The sequence below is a fragment of the Ochotona curzoniae genome, unplaced genomic scaffold, assembly GCF_017591425.1.
Source record: "Ochotona curzoniae isolate NIBS_2020 unplaced genomic scaffold, NIBS_Ocur_1.0 contig_4792, whole genome shotgun sequence".
Taxonomy (NCBI): domain Eukaryota; kingdom Metazoa; phylum Chordata; class Mammalia; order Lagomorpha; family Ochotonidae; genus Ochotona; species Ochotona curzoniae.
In genome coordinates, this window is record NW_024466389.1 from 12,818,258 (window position 1) to 12,831,667 (window position 13,410).

The 13,410-nt window shown below is 39.8% G+C and overlaps 1 protein-coding gene across 2 annotated transcripts in view; it reads right to left on the reverse strand.

The window, feature by feature from the left end:
* The window catches only part of EIF4G3 (eukaryotic translation initiation factor 4 gamma 3), a 336,540-nt gene that overhangs the window by 86,672 nt on the left and 236,458 nt on the right, over positions 1 to 13,410 (reverse strand). The window contains exons 14-17 of one of the 2 annotated variants that reach the window (XM_040988036.1): positions 11,375 to 11,621; positions 7,229 to 7,362; positions 3,508 to 3,627; positions 3,048 to 3,158 (exon numbers count right to left, since the gene is read on the reverse strand). In XM_040988036.1, coding sequence (XP_040843970.1) covers positions 3,048 to 3,158; positions 3,508 to 3,627; positions 7,229 to 7,362; positions 11,375 to 11,621 — 612 coding nt within the window. The remainder of the gene's footprint in view (positions 1 to 3,047; positions 3,159 to 3,507; positions 3,628 to 7,228; positions 7,363 to 11,374; positions 11,622 to 13,410) is intronic. The other variant, XM_040988037.1, reaches the window with a different exon arrangement.

Sequence of the window (13,410 nt, forward strand, 5' to 3'; positions counted from 1 at the left end):
TCTGTTCCATTGGCATGCAGTCACTTTTCCCATTCTTTTGCCTTCATTCTGTGTCTATCTTTGTTTGGGGATTATGTCTCTTAAAAGCAGCAAATAAATGGGCCTTGTATGTTAAGACATTCAGCAAATCTATATGTTCTAATTGGAGGACTTAGGCCATTTACATGCAAGGCTATGATTGATAAGCAATGCTTTGGTTTTTATCATTTTTCCATAAATACTGTTTGCGTTGGATTTCCTTTGTAGCTTTACTAGTAAATTCTCTGCTTTTATATTTCATAATGATGAACACCATTTTGTTTCTATGCACATAGGTAAGATAAAAACTATTCATAAACTTATACTCAAATCTTCGAGTCCCTAATAGCTTTATTGTTTATACTCTGCAAATGAAGCCACTGTCTGAAATTATTTACCTGAAAGGATTGTGGCACAATGAAGACAAGAGGCTTAACTAGGAGACAAAAGGACTGGCCTTGAGTCCAAATCTTCCACTTACAAGCAAAAGTTACTGTGATCATGTCTCTCAACTTTGTCGAATGTAGCCTTTCTCATGTGAACAATGGCCCACTCAGCCACAGCAGCTACAGTGGGGATCACAGGACTCCGTATAAAATAGGCCTTACAAATTATGTGAGGACTCATCCATATGAAAGATAAAAAGAAGTTATTAAAGAGAACATGTAGGTTTAGATATTTCATGACTTTTCATGTGTTAAAAACTTTATACAAGTGGTTGAATTTCTAAATAGCCTTCAGCAATTGAAGTATCTCATGAATGACTCAATTACTGAAGGGAAAAAAAAAGCAGGATCCTAAACTGAGAAGTATAGGGTACACAAAAGAAACAAAGCTGGCCTCTTTGCTTGAAAGACAGTCCTGATTGCTGACAAGAGAACTTAAACGGAAACTGTGCTCAGAGCTGACACAGTGAAAACTAACAGAAAATACCATAAGTTAGAGGTAATTGCCCAGTAAGCTCCAGGAGTTTTCACAGGACTGGAAAGTTAGGTTTTCTAACCACTCTCATTTGTTAGAAATGCATTAAATGAATAATTACGCCTATTTCTGCTTGTGAATTTACATTCAATTCTCCTATCTCATTTAGAAACTATAACTTATTAACTTAGTTAATTAGACAAAAGAAAACCAATATTTATCCTAAAAATTTTCAAGAAGAAACAAACAAATGTTCATTTAAGGAAAGTAGGAGAAGATGAACTCAGGAAATAACCTTGCTCCTAAAATTTTTAACAGATCAGCTGACCTCAAAGTTAGCTAAAATGCACATGAGTGGCAAGTTACTATTAATCTAAAGGCACAATGATACTCTCTTTTAAAAAATAATTATTCATTTGAAAGGCAGAGAGAAGGAAAGTGAGGGAGGGTAGAAAATAGAGAAAGAGGGAGAAGAAGAGTCAAACAGACAGCTATCTTCCATCTACTGGGTCACATGCCAAAAGCTTCCAATACCCCAGGCTGGGCCAGCCAAAGGTGCGGATCAGGGACTTAGTCCATGTCTCTCCCAGGAGTGGTGGGTACTCTTTTTACAAATTCTATTTATATATATATACATACATATGTATATATACACACGCACACACATATAGGTTAGATAGCTTTGTCTCATGACAATTTAAACTCCAAAGCTAAGTGGAGAATATCTATAATACAGAAAAGATTAATCAAATAATTATTTATATTACCATTTAACATACTAACATAACCTCATTTAACACGTAGGTTCTGAAACATGAAAAAGTTGCTTAGAGAATAAAAACTCATTATCTAATGTTTCATTTTTAGTCATATTAGTTTGAGCTTATTAAAATAACATATGTATCTGATGAATGCAGGTATAGGGGCAAGTTGGCATCCTTATAAAATTCCGTTTCTATTTTCAATAATTTAAGAGGTAGAGCTTATTCTGCACTCATGACATTTCCTTTTTGCTATAACTAAATATTAGCAATAATACAGAGCAATGTATTGAAATAAAATCTGAACATACATGAAGAATTAATTCACATCTTCTATGAATAACACATGAACAACATAGCAACTATAAATATTATTAGAGTAATCATAATAACACAAGAATTATTTCAACTTGTTCACTCAAAAAAGATATAAACCACAACAAAAATTAAAAGCAATACAAATGTAAAATTAAGCCATCAAAAAAGGGAATAATGCTAAAGGGAAAAAAGGTATCATATATTTCTAGAAAGCTGCTTTCTAAGACTCTCTGGTATTAATTTAAGCATTAGAAAAATCACTTTAAGTTTTAGAGAAAACAGATGTAGATTTGAAACCTATATGAAAACAGTGTCCCACGTATGACTATAAGACAGTGATGCCCAAAATACAATATGCCTCAACTTCAGGATGTTACTACAGGTTTTAGAAAGTCCTCATATATTTTTAGTAATTGTTTAGCTACAGGCAAATCAACAAATAAAGTACTTCTACAAAGTGACATTTGTATTTAGATAATCTTTTTTCAAAGCAGGTTTCAAAAGTTGCCAAGCCAAAAATCTAAAAAAAAAAAAAAAAAAACCAAAACAAAAAAAACCCCAAAGTGATAGGAAAATAAAAAAGAGTCATCCTGCACAGAAATATTTTCACAAGCATCAAATAAAGCAGTCTTAGCAGAGTGGTCTGCAAAGATACACCAAACCCCAAGCTCCTCCAGAACAACAGATTAAGCATGCTTCATGCCATTCTAACTTAGGGGAAAAGAGATATTTACACTGTTGGCAACTTCCCCCATGCTTTCTACAAATTTACAAAGGATGGAGTAGGCAGAGCCTGCCAAATTCTGCACAGTACAGTGCCCCAGCATAACTCCATTGGTGATGCCACTTCCACCGCTGAAGAGCCTGCCACTGGGGGTGTAATGGCCAACTGAAGTTTACCAGTACTGCACTCGTTAGTATATGTCATTTGTGCACATTCTGATTTCATAACCTACAGTAAATAAGTAAACCACAAAATATCATAATACCATAAATAATTATTTTTTTTAAAAAAAGGATTCAGCGCACCCCTAGAGGCAGGCTCTTCAGGGGTGGATGCGACATCGCCAGTGGAGTACAAGTAGGGGCTTTGCTCTGTTCCAGAATTGGCAATCCTTGCCTGCTCTGCACTTTGCAAACCTGTAGAAATAAAGACAAAGAGATGATTATTAGCTGAATGTCATCAGAGATCATTAGCATATCATGGCACCTTAAAGCAAGAATCCCAACAAGATCAGTTCTATTTTAGAATCTATTGACAATGTCATCTTAACTGAAAAATTCTGAGGAAATTCTTGACCTGATTAAAAGCAACCCAAATGTACTTTTTATTCACTTTTATATTAGCATGAAAATGACAGACTGCATGTCTTCCACTATGTCTTTTTAACAGGAGGAAATCAGTGAATAGTGCTTTCTTGCCATCAGACAAAGCACCAGCGAGTCTGACAGTTTTTGACTTAGTGGGTTATAGGAAACATGCACTTACAGGTACACCTCTGCCACCAGGTGTCTGCCTTCCAAAATCTGCAAAGGCTGGAGTAAAGTCTGGTCCTCGAGGCAAAATCCGAGGATCCAGAGTTCGCATTGGCAATTTAGGTTGGTTGATCTGCATGAAGAGGAATTGGAAAGCTTAGCACATGCCACAAAGACAATTAAAACACAAACTTTGTGGGTGGGGGAAGACATATTTATTCGAAAGGCAGAATGACAAAGATGAGAGATATGAAGATCTTTCAATTGTGGGCTCACTCTCCAATTGCTGAAAGGCTGGATGAGGCTGGGAGCCTCAGGCTACACCCTGCTCTCTCAAGTGGACAGCAGGGCCACAAGGATCTGGGCTTGTTCCTGCTTACCCAGGTGCGTTAGTGTAGAACTGGATCAAAAGCAAAGGAGCAGAGACTCGAACCAGCATTCAGATATGACCTGCTGATATTGCACGAACAACTGTACTACAATGGCTCAGATAAAAAAGTGAATGAAAATTTTTATCAGCTGAAAAAGTAAGTACTGGCTTCTGTTCCAGTAGAAATCCAATGACTCATGTAGCTTCTCCTGGGCTCACCTTAGTCATTAGACAACAGTGCTTTTTAGACACAGTGGTACCAGTTCAGCCTACAATTCCCAATGGCAGACACACATACGATTTGAACTGACTCAGGACCAAAACAGCCTATGATACACTACTTTGAGATTTTCTGAACTTGGAACACATTTTAGACATTTTTTGTTCTATAATTTTTACCAGGATATTAGCACACTTGCCTATAGGAATCCTGCTGCTCCTCATTTGTTTCAAAGCTATCAACTTACGGTTAGTAAAGCATGCATGCTAAATGTACATTAAGTCTCAGGTAGTATATTTCATATATTATGAACCATTCATAATTATACTTTATTAGGCTAAAAACTCTGGGTAATCATGTAATCTAAGAACTCTCAGTTCAGGAAGAAATCAACTAAAAGACATTCAAAGTCAGAAAGAAACACAAGACTTGCAGACATTTTTTCTTTTTCAGCTTTTCTTTTTTTTAAAAAAGATTTTATTTTTACTGAAAAGTCAGATATACAGAGAGGAGAGAGAGGAAGATCTTCCATTCACTGATTCACTTCCCAAGCGGCTGTAACAGCCGGAGCTGAGCCAAACCGAAGCCAGGAGCCAGGAGTTTCTTCCAGGTCTCCCATATGGGTGCAGGGTCCCAAGACTTTGGACCATCCTTGACTGCTTTCCCATGTCACAAGCAGGGAGCTGGATGGGCACTGGGGCCACCGGAACCAGAACCCATATGGGATCTTTGTGTGTGTGTGTGTGTAATTTATTTATTGTTATTGGAAAGCCAGATCTAAAGAGAAAAGGAAAGAGTCTTAGGCCATCCTCCATTGCTTTCCCAGGCCACAAGCAAGGAGCTGGATGGGAAGTGGAGTGGCCAAGAAACAAATCAGTACCCACAAAAGATACCGGTGCATGCAAGGCAAGGACTCTAGCCACTAAGCTACTGTGCCGGGTACTTTTTTTTTTTTTAACTTTTAAAAAATTATTTTATTTGAAAGGTGAGTTACACAGGGAAGGAGAGACAGATCTTTCATCTACTGGTTCACTCCCCAAACAGTTTCATTGGTTGGAGTTTGGGCCATTCTGAAGCTAGGAGCCAGACGTCTCTTCCAGGAGTCCTACATTGATGCAGGGCCCAAGGATTCAGGCTCTTCTTGGCTGCTTCCCAGGCCGTAAGTAGAGAGCTGGACTCAAAGTGGAGCAGCTAAAAAATGAATTAGCACCCATACAGGGTGCCAGTGGCACAGGCGGAGGCTTATTCAAACACGTCACAACATTGGTCTTTTTATTTTTAAGATTAATTTTTTTTTTGAAAAATAGAATTACAGAGAGAAAGAGAGAAAAAGAAAGAAAGAAAGAATGACAGACAGACAAACAGAGATCTCTCATACACTGGTTCAGTCCCCAAATGGGCACAAAGGACAGAAGAACGAAGTCAGTTCACAGCCAGGAGACTGGAGCCTTTTCTGGGTCTCCCACATGGGTGCAGGAGCCCAAGACTTGAGTCATCTCCCGTTGCTTTCCCAGGCACATTAGTAGGCAGCAGGATCCAAAGTGGAGAAGCTGGGTCTTGAACTGGCACTCACATGGGATGGCAGGGACACAGGTAGAGCCTTAAGCTACTAAGCTAAGTCATCATTCCCCAATATATTTTCTAAGAGGGTAATCTACTTTAAAGATTTATTTTTTTTATTATTTTTTCATTGGAAAGGCGGATATACAGAGAGGAGAGACAGAGAGGAAGATCTTCCGTCCAATGATTCACTCCCCAAGTGAGCGCAACGGGCCGATACTATGCCGATCCGAAGCCAGGAGCCTCTTCCGGGTCTCCCACGCGGGTGCAGGTTCCCAAAGCATTGGGCCGTCCTCAACTGCTTTCCCAGGCCACAGGCAGGGAGCTGGAAGGGAAGCGGGGCTGCCGGGATTAGAACCAGCGCCCATATGGGATCCCGGGCGTGCAAGGCGAGGACCTTTAACCACTTGCGCCACCGCGCCGGGCCCAAGGGTAATCTACTTTATTGGCTATAATAATTGACCTCTGAAGTACTAAAGTGGATTGGTATGATGAATCAATCATTCAGTTATTCAGTTAACAGAGAAGACTTACATATGTCAAGAAAAATAAGAACAATATTGCTATAAGGAAGTATATATATGAAACATGGATGTGTCTGCTGAAATCTAAGAGGTAGATATCTCATTCTATTAGATACTGAACAGCTATATTTCAGTGAGAATAAAACAACCACTCTTCAAAACAAAAATGATCAAGATTATTCAACATTGTTCATCCTTTATTTATAAGAAATTACTTGAGCAGACATACAGCTGACCTTCCTCCCTGAATCTATGGAATGGACGGACACTAAATGTACTCATTTTCTGAGTGTACTGTTAGATCATTTTAAAGAGAAAGATGTTTACCTCTGCATGGACTGGGGACTTCAATCCCTAGAAGTACCTATTAAGGAAATTTTAAGATACACATTATTTGAATTATATGGATTCTTACTTAAGTTTGACCTGCCAAACATTTCCTCGGTTTCTGATATGCACTGAATCACTAGAATTCTATCACAAAATTTCAGAACAACAGTGAAAAAGCTCCATATCAGTTTAGTGGTGTTCTTCCCCAAGTAAATACACATATTTTTAAAAATCACATACCTAGGAAACAAACATAACACGAAGTTTACTGAAGTCTACAGGCCTGGCATTGTGGCACAGAAGGTTAAGTCACCATCTGCAATGATGGCATCCCATATGAGTTGCACTTCAAGTCCCAGCCACTTCTCTTGTAATCCAGCTCTATGCTCATGTGCCGAGGAAGGCAGTGGAAGACTGCCTGAGTGCGTGGACCCCTGTCACCCATATGTGAGACTTGGACAGAGTTCTAGACTGCTAGTTTAGGTCTGGCCTAGCCTAGCTTTGGGAGTTCATTTTGGGGAGTGAAACAGTGAATACAAGCCATTTTTCTGTAATTTTGCTTTTTCAGACAAACAAATCTTAAAATCCAACACTAATTATGGAACACTTTTATTCAAATAACATTTAGTCTAAGCATTCTAAAAACTGCTAATAGTCTACACAATTGTACTAACAAGTAAAATCAATTTGTACAACACAAGATCTCCCTTGGTTGGAGGAAGCAGCCTACCTTGTCCAGAACCACATCACTGATGGGGGGCAGACCCTCTGGCTTCTGTATACAGGCTGGCATGAACTGGAAGTCCAGCAGAAACTCCCTGTCATACTGCTTCTTTCCTTCAGTATCAGTAGGCTTCCAGGTTTCTAGGAAGAGAGATGTAAACAGATGACTGCAGGGAACTGCATACATTATGGAAATGTGCATATATACACACATATATGTATTCAAACCATAAAAACACAGAATAGATTCTAAAGATTTATTTATTTTTATTATTTTTTCATTGGAAAGGCGGATATACAGAGAGAGGAGAGACAGAGAGGAAGATCTTCCGTCCGATGATTCACTCCCCAAGTGAGCGCAACGGGCCGATACTATGCCGATCCGAAGCCAGGAGCCTCTTCCGGGTCTCCCACGCGGGTGCAGGGTCCCAAAGCCTTGGGCCGTCCTCGACTGCCTTCCCAGGCCACAGGCAGGGAGCTGGAAGGGAAGCGGGGCTGCCGGGATTAGAACCGGCGCCCATATGGGATCCCGGGCGTGCTAGGCGAGGACCTTTAACCACTTGCGCCACCGCGCCGGGCCCAGAATAGATTCTTATATTCAGTTTAACCTCTCAAGACAAACTGATTAAAAAAACACTGATCAGAAAATATTACATGAAGATTTTAAACTACCATTTGTATTTATCCTTCTGGATACTTAAAGCAAGTAGAAACAACTTCATATATGTCCCTGCCAAACAATCTTTGGCTACAAGGATATATATATTTCCTTTTTAAAAATTGATTCCCTTTTTTTGGAGAGGCAGATTAAATGTAGAGAGAGAGAGAAGAAGAGAGAAAGATCTTTCATCTTTCACTGGTTCACTCCCCAAATGGCTGAAATGGCCAGAGCTGAGCTGATCTGAATCTAGGAGCCAAGAGATTTTTCTGGATCTACTACACGGGTGCAGGGTCTTAAGGCTTTGGGCCATCCTTGACTGCTTCCCTAGGCTACAAGCAGGGAGCTGGATAGGAAGAGGACTAGCTGGGACATAAATCAGCACCCATATGGGATCCTGGTGCTTGCAAGATGAGGATTTAGCCACTGAACCTCTGTGCTGGGCTCAAGATCATATAATTTTCTTCATATTAAATATATCACCATGCTTTATTTTGGTAATATCTTAGAAATAATAAATATGCTAATTCTCTTGGTTTGCTGAAATGCAGAATAATTTGATTGTTCATTGGATAATGGTATTTTAGAGAAAAAAAGGTGAAAGGACATAAATCATAAAACCAACTGACATGATACAAAAAAGCCTTAAGCATCTATATATAGAATTCTCATATCTGTTTACACTTTAATCTTCAGAAAACAAGTCTGCTTGCTGATCCAATTAAACTGGGACTACATACATCTTCATCCAAAAACATTCCAAACAAACTGTTCTCATGTTTTTCAAATAAAGTATAAGTATTATTTTGTCATAGCACTTACTTCGTTGTTACAGTTATAGCTCTCATTACTCAATCTTGCATGCATTACATAAAAGTGGAATTTTTTTTCTTTTTAAAGATTTATTATTTTTATTACAAAGTCAGATATACAGAGAGGAGGATCTTCTGTCTGATGATTCACTCTACAAGTGAGCGCCAACGGCCAGTGCTGTGCCGATCCAGGAACTTCCTCCAGGTCTCCCACATGGGTGCAGGATCCCAAAGCTTTGGGCTGTTCTTGACTGCTCTCTCAGGCCACAAGCAGGGAGCTGGATGGGAAGCAGGGCTGCTGGGACTAGAACCGGCGACCATATGGGATCCTGGCGTGTCAAGGTGAGGACTTTAGCTGCTAGAACACTGCGCTGGGCCCAAAAGTGAAAATTTTCTACACAAATTTTACTGGATAATAAAATTAAATCAATACTTTCTTTTTTAATTAACAAAAGTCTCATGAAAATTAGGAAGGCCCCAGAACTTCAGGAGGACAGACTGGATCCTACTTTTTCTTTGTTTTTTTTTTGCAGGGAGAGGTTTAGCCTTTATAGGTGGTCCTCCCGGCGGAAGGACTAGATCAAGATCTTGGAGGTGGACCCGGGGGTAAATGTCAGGGTAAAGGCCCACAGAGCCCTGGTATTCCAGGTGCTCTCAGGAATGGAGGAGTCCCTGGAGGTGAATGGGCAGGAAGGTTCTAGAAGTTGTGAAGACAGAGCAGGTGATGGTCCAAGAGGAGGGGATGCTGGTGTGGGAGGATCTCATATGGATGCTTTGTGGTGTAGGTTTATTTTTTCACCTCTTTTTGTGGGAGTCCCCATTGGTTGCACTTTGTATCTGCTTTCAAGTCCCTGTTCATGAGCAAACCTGGTGCACTGAGCCAATAGTCATACACGAGGATTGCAGAATGATGGTCAATAGCTTCTTTTCTCTTTTTCTTTTTTAAAAGATGTATTCAGTCACTTGAAAGCAGAGTTATAGGGAGACAGAAGGAGAGACCTCCCATTGGCTTGCTCACTTCCCAAATGGCTACAAGGTTGGGGCTGAGCCAGGCTGAAGCCAGGAACCTGAAGCTGCTTCTGAGTGTAGGGACTCCAGCACTTGGGCATCCCTTCATTGCTTTTCCAGACACATTATCATGGAGCAGCAGGGACTTGAACTGGTACCCACATGAGATTTCAGCTTTGCAAATGATAGCTTTACCACTATACCACAATGTTGTGCTCCAAATCCTTAGGATTGTTTCCTAATATGTAGATTATAGATTCATTGATGGTCTTCAAGAACTCTGCAGATGTGTCCATTTTATTCTCTTATTTTTAAAATTATAGATTCATGCAACCTGAATGCTAAACACTCTGCCCTATTATTGCTGTCGAAGCTTTTATGATGAGGAAAAGGCAGTTAACCAATTATAGCCTGTGATGGCAATTACGTGCTTTTTGCTTGTAAAACTAAGGTATACAGATATGACTTTACAGTCTTAACAAGAAAACACAGTGTATCAATTTCTACAAGTAAGAAAGACTGGCGGCTATAAGTGCTTGAAGAACTGGTATAAACCCAGATCATCAGAAGAATTTTAGATTGCTGAGTCTGAAACAAAAGTTTTATATAGTATAACCTTACAATGTTATAAGGCATATTAACATCTTTATTTTTAATAAGAGTGAAACAAGGTGAATTATTTTTGTTTTTTCACTACAACTCATGATAAAAACTACAATGATGTCAAAACACAAGAAAAACACACATATATAGGGGGCTTAAAGAAGTTTGTAGAAAAATTAAAATAAATGAGAAATTCTATTTATTTTGATACAGAAATGCTTTGAAATCCAATTTTTTTCATGATACACATTTTTCGTGTACTTTTTAGACTCCTTGAATAACAAAATTTTTCAAAATGACACTTTTACTCCCTGTACACATTTTCAATTGCATTTTCCTCCTAAAAACATTGATCATAAGCCATTAAATTAATTTCACAACCTATTAACTGTACTGAAGTAAAAAACTTGAGAAACGCTGATCTAGATTATTGTTAATGGCTGGTTCTTAATATCAAAAATGGATTAATGCAAGGTTTTACCTGAGATTTGGAAAATTAAAGAAACTTATGTATTTGTCCATATATATTTACTTAATTTGAGAGAAAGAGAGCAAGCAAGTACGCAAGCTCCCCCATCCACTGATTCATTCCCCAAATGCCTGCCAAGGGTGAGGTCAAATTAGCTGTATACTTATTCCAGTTCTCCTGCATAAGTGAGATCAATTCTTGAATCATCACTGTTGTCAATGGAACTGCCTTTCTCCACATAGCTAAACCAAATCTCTCCATAAATCTCAAATCAGCAATTTTTTATATGTATTAGAACAGAAGTTTAGCACATTGATGGTACTGTCTGGTCGTATATGAAATACTATTTTCTGTTACAATGAATACAATTAACATTATTCTACTGGATTCCATGAACCTAGCACTGGCTACCTTGGCCAGCTGTGCTCCAATGCCAGTAGAAATGGACTACCAGCATCAGATATTTCCCCAAAATGGATATGTTTGTCTATTCCACTGTGATTAGCTTCTCTGTTCTATGCTATTACTCTCTCTTGAAGAGGTTACACTCATGTTCTTTAAGGCTGCAGTAGCATGAGAATGTGAAGGCAGAGATCAACATACCTGGTTTAAACGGGAATGTGACCCCATCACCAGAACTATCAGCAGAGCCTGAGTGAGCATCTGCTCCTTCACCCTCAGAAGTACTCTCAGCACCATTACGTAGAGGCTCCACTTCTTCTCCATTTTCTTCCACAGCTTTCAGTGATTTTAAGTCAGAGGGATCTCTTTCGGGATGAAATCCGTGGCTCATTTGATCCTGCTCAGATTCAAGTACTTTGTCAGCTGAAAGCTCCTCTTCAGTTGTAGGCTAAATGTAAGTGAACACAGAAGTTATTTTTATGTGAATAAATGTACTTAAAGACCTATACCTACTCCCCCTCAGAAAGCAGAGAAAAACATGTCACTCAAAATAAAAATATTTGCATTGGGATATGGTTCTAAAATAGCTTTTGAAAGACGCTTGTCTCATTTCAGCACCTATGATAGGGCAAACAACTGAATTGCTTCTGAAATACTTTAATACAAGACCAATAAAATCCTTGGAACTTGATGAGTGTGCAAGAATCCTAGTCAGGATTCTAAAACAAGCACTGCTAACTTTTGCCAATTGTTCAACAAATACAAAAAGAAACGCTGTAGTGTATTTATATGCTGTTCTCTGGCTGTAAAATGCAAAGTTCAGTGAACAGCATCAAGCATCTAAGTCCTATAAAGCTGATGGTGTTTCATTTCACAAGCAAGCCATGTGTTAGTTCATTTTGTTGACAGTTCTCAAGACTTCCTGAAGCTTAAGCCAAATATATAAAAATCTTATCAAATGCTCAGAGCATTCAATCCCAGGGAGAAATCTGGATTCTGGAGTATTGAGTTGATGTATAAAAGACCAAGAAACAATCAGTTATTCCCCAGATTAGTTCTGACCCTCAAGGTGTCACATGGGTCTCACGGGTCCTTCTGAATCACCATTATTAACCAGGGTAAATCCTGAGCATTAGCACTCTTTCTTTGCCATGAAGGATAAGAGGTTTTGAAAACCATTTTCTAGACTGAGAACTCACAGCAAAGAGGCATCTGACTGATAACTGCCTACACACAAGAGTCAAACACTGAGACTGGTTTAACATTTAACAATAAATTGTACCTAAAAAAGTGTATGAAAGTGCCTACTCTAGTTGATTTATGAACATTTTTAACTTTTTATTGTTTTAGATGACGTTTACATAGTTGATCAGGGTGGAAAAGATCTAGAGTTAAGGAGAAGTGTGTGTGGTCATTGTTTCCAAACTTTCTATTTCTTCTCAGTTCTGGGGGGAAGGGGAGAGATAAGGGGAAAGGCCATACTCAACCTCCCAACCATTCCAGTACCCGAGGATGGGGAATGGTCACCTGATATCAACCCAGGGTCACAATGTGGTGCATGCTCCGAGGGTTCTGCCTAGATGGATGCAATAGTTCTGAAATGCAGTCAATCTTGCCAATTTTTACATGAAGATTGCCTTCTAATGGTCCACTGGCTGACACAATTGACCTTAGAGTCTCCATTTGCCCAGATATTTATTGTCATCGTTTGGGAGGTGCTGTTTTTCATATATTGTTTTCCATTCTCTGCTATGGCACCAGATGTCCTCTTCAGGACCAAATGGGCAACATAGTCTGCCTTCCAGCACTCCATCTTTACACTGAGGAGGACCAGTTCTCATAGGTGGGCCCATGCCTAGGGCCAGGCAACCTGGACCCAGACAAATCCCCACCCCTAGGGCTCACAGATCCAGTGCGTAATGCACAGATGGGATCAAAGACCCAAGCCTGGCAACCTAGGTCCCACTGGACCCTCCATATCTGGGGGGTCACAGACCTGACACCAACCATATAGGTGGGCTTGAGGATCTGGGCCAGGAGACTCAGACACCTCTGGACCCACACACCTGGGACTCACAGATCCAGCACCCGCTACGGAGGCAGACCCCAGGAGTTGAGCTAGATGACCCAGGCCCCATCAGACACCTCACCACCTCATCCCTGGGCTCTTGGACTCAGCATCCACTGTGCAGGTAGACCTAGGCTATAGGCCGTGCAATCCATGCCCTGCTGGAAAG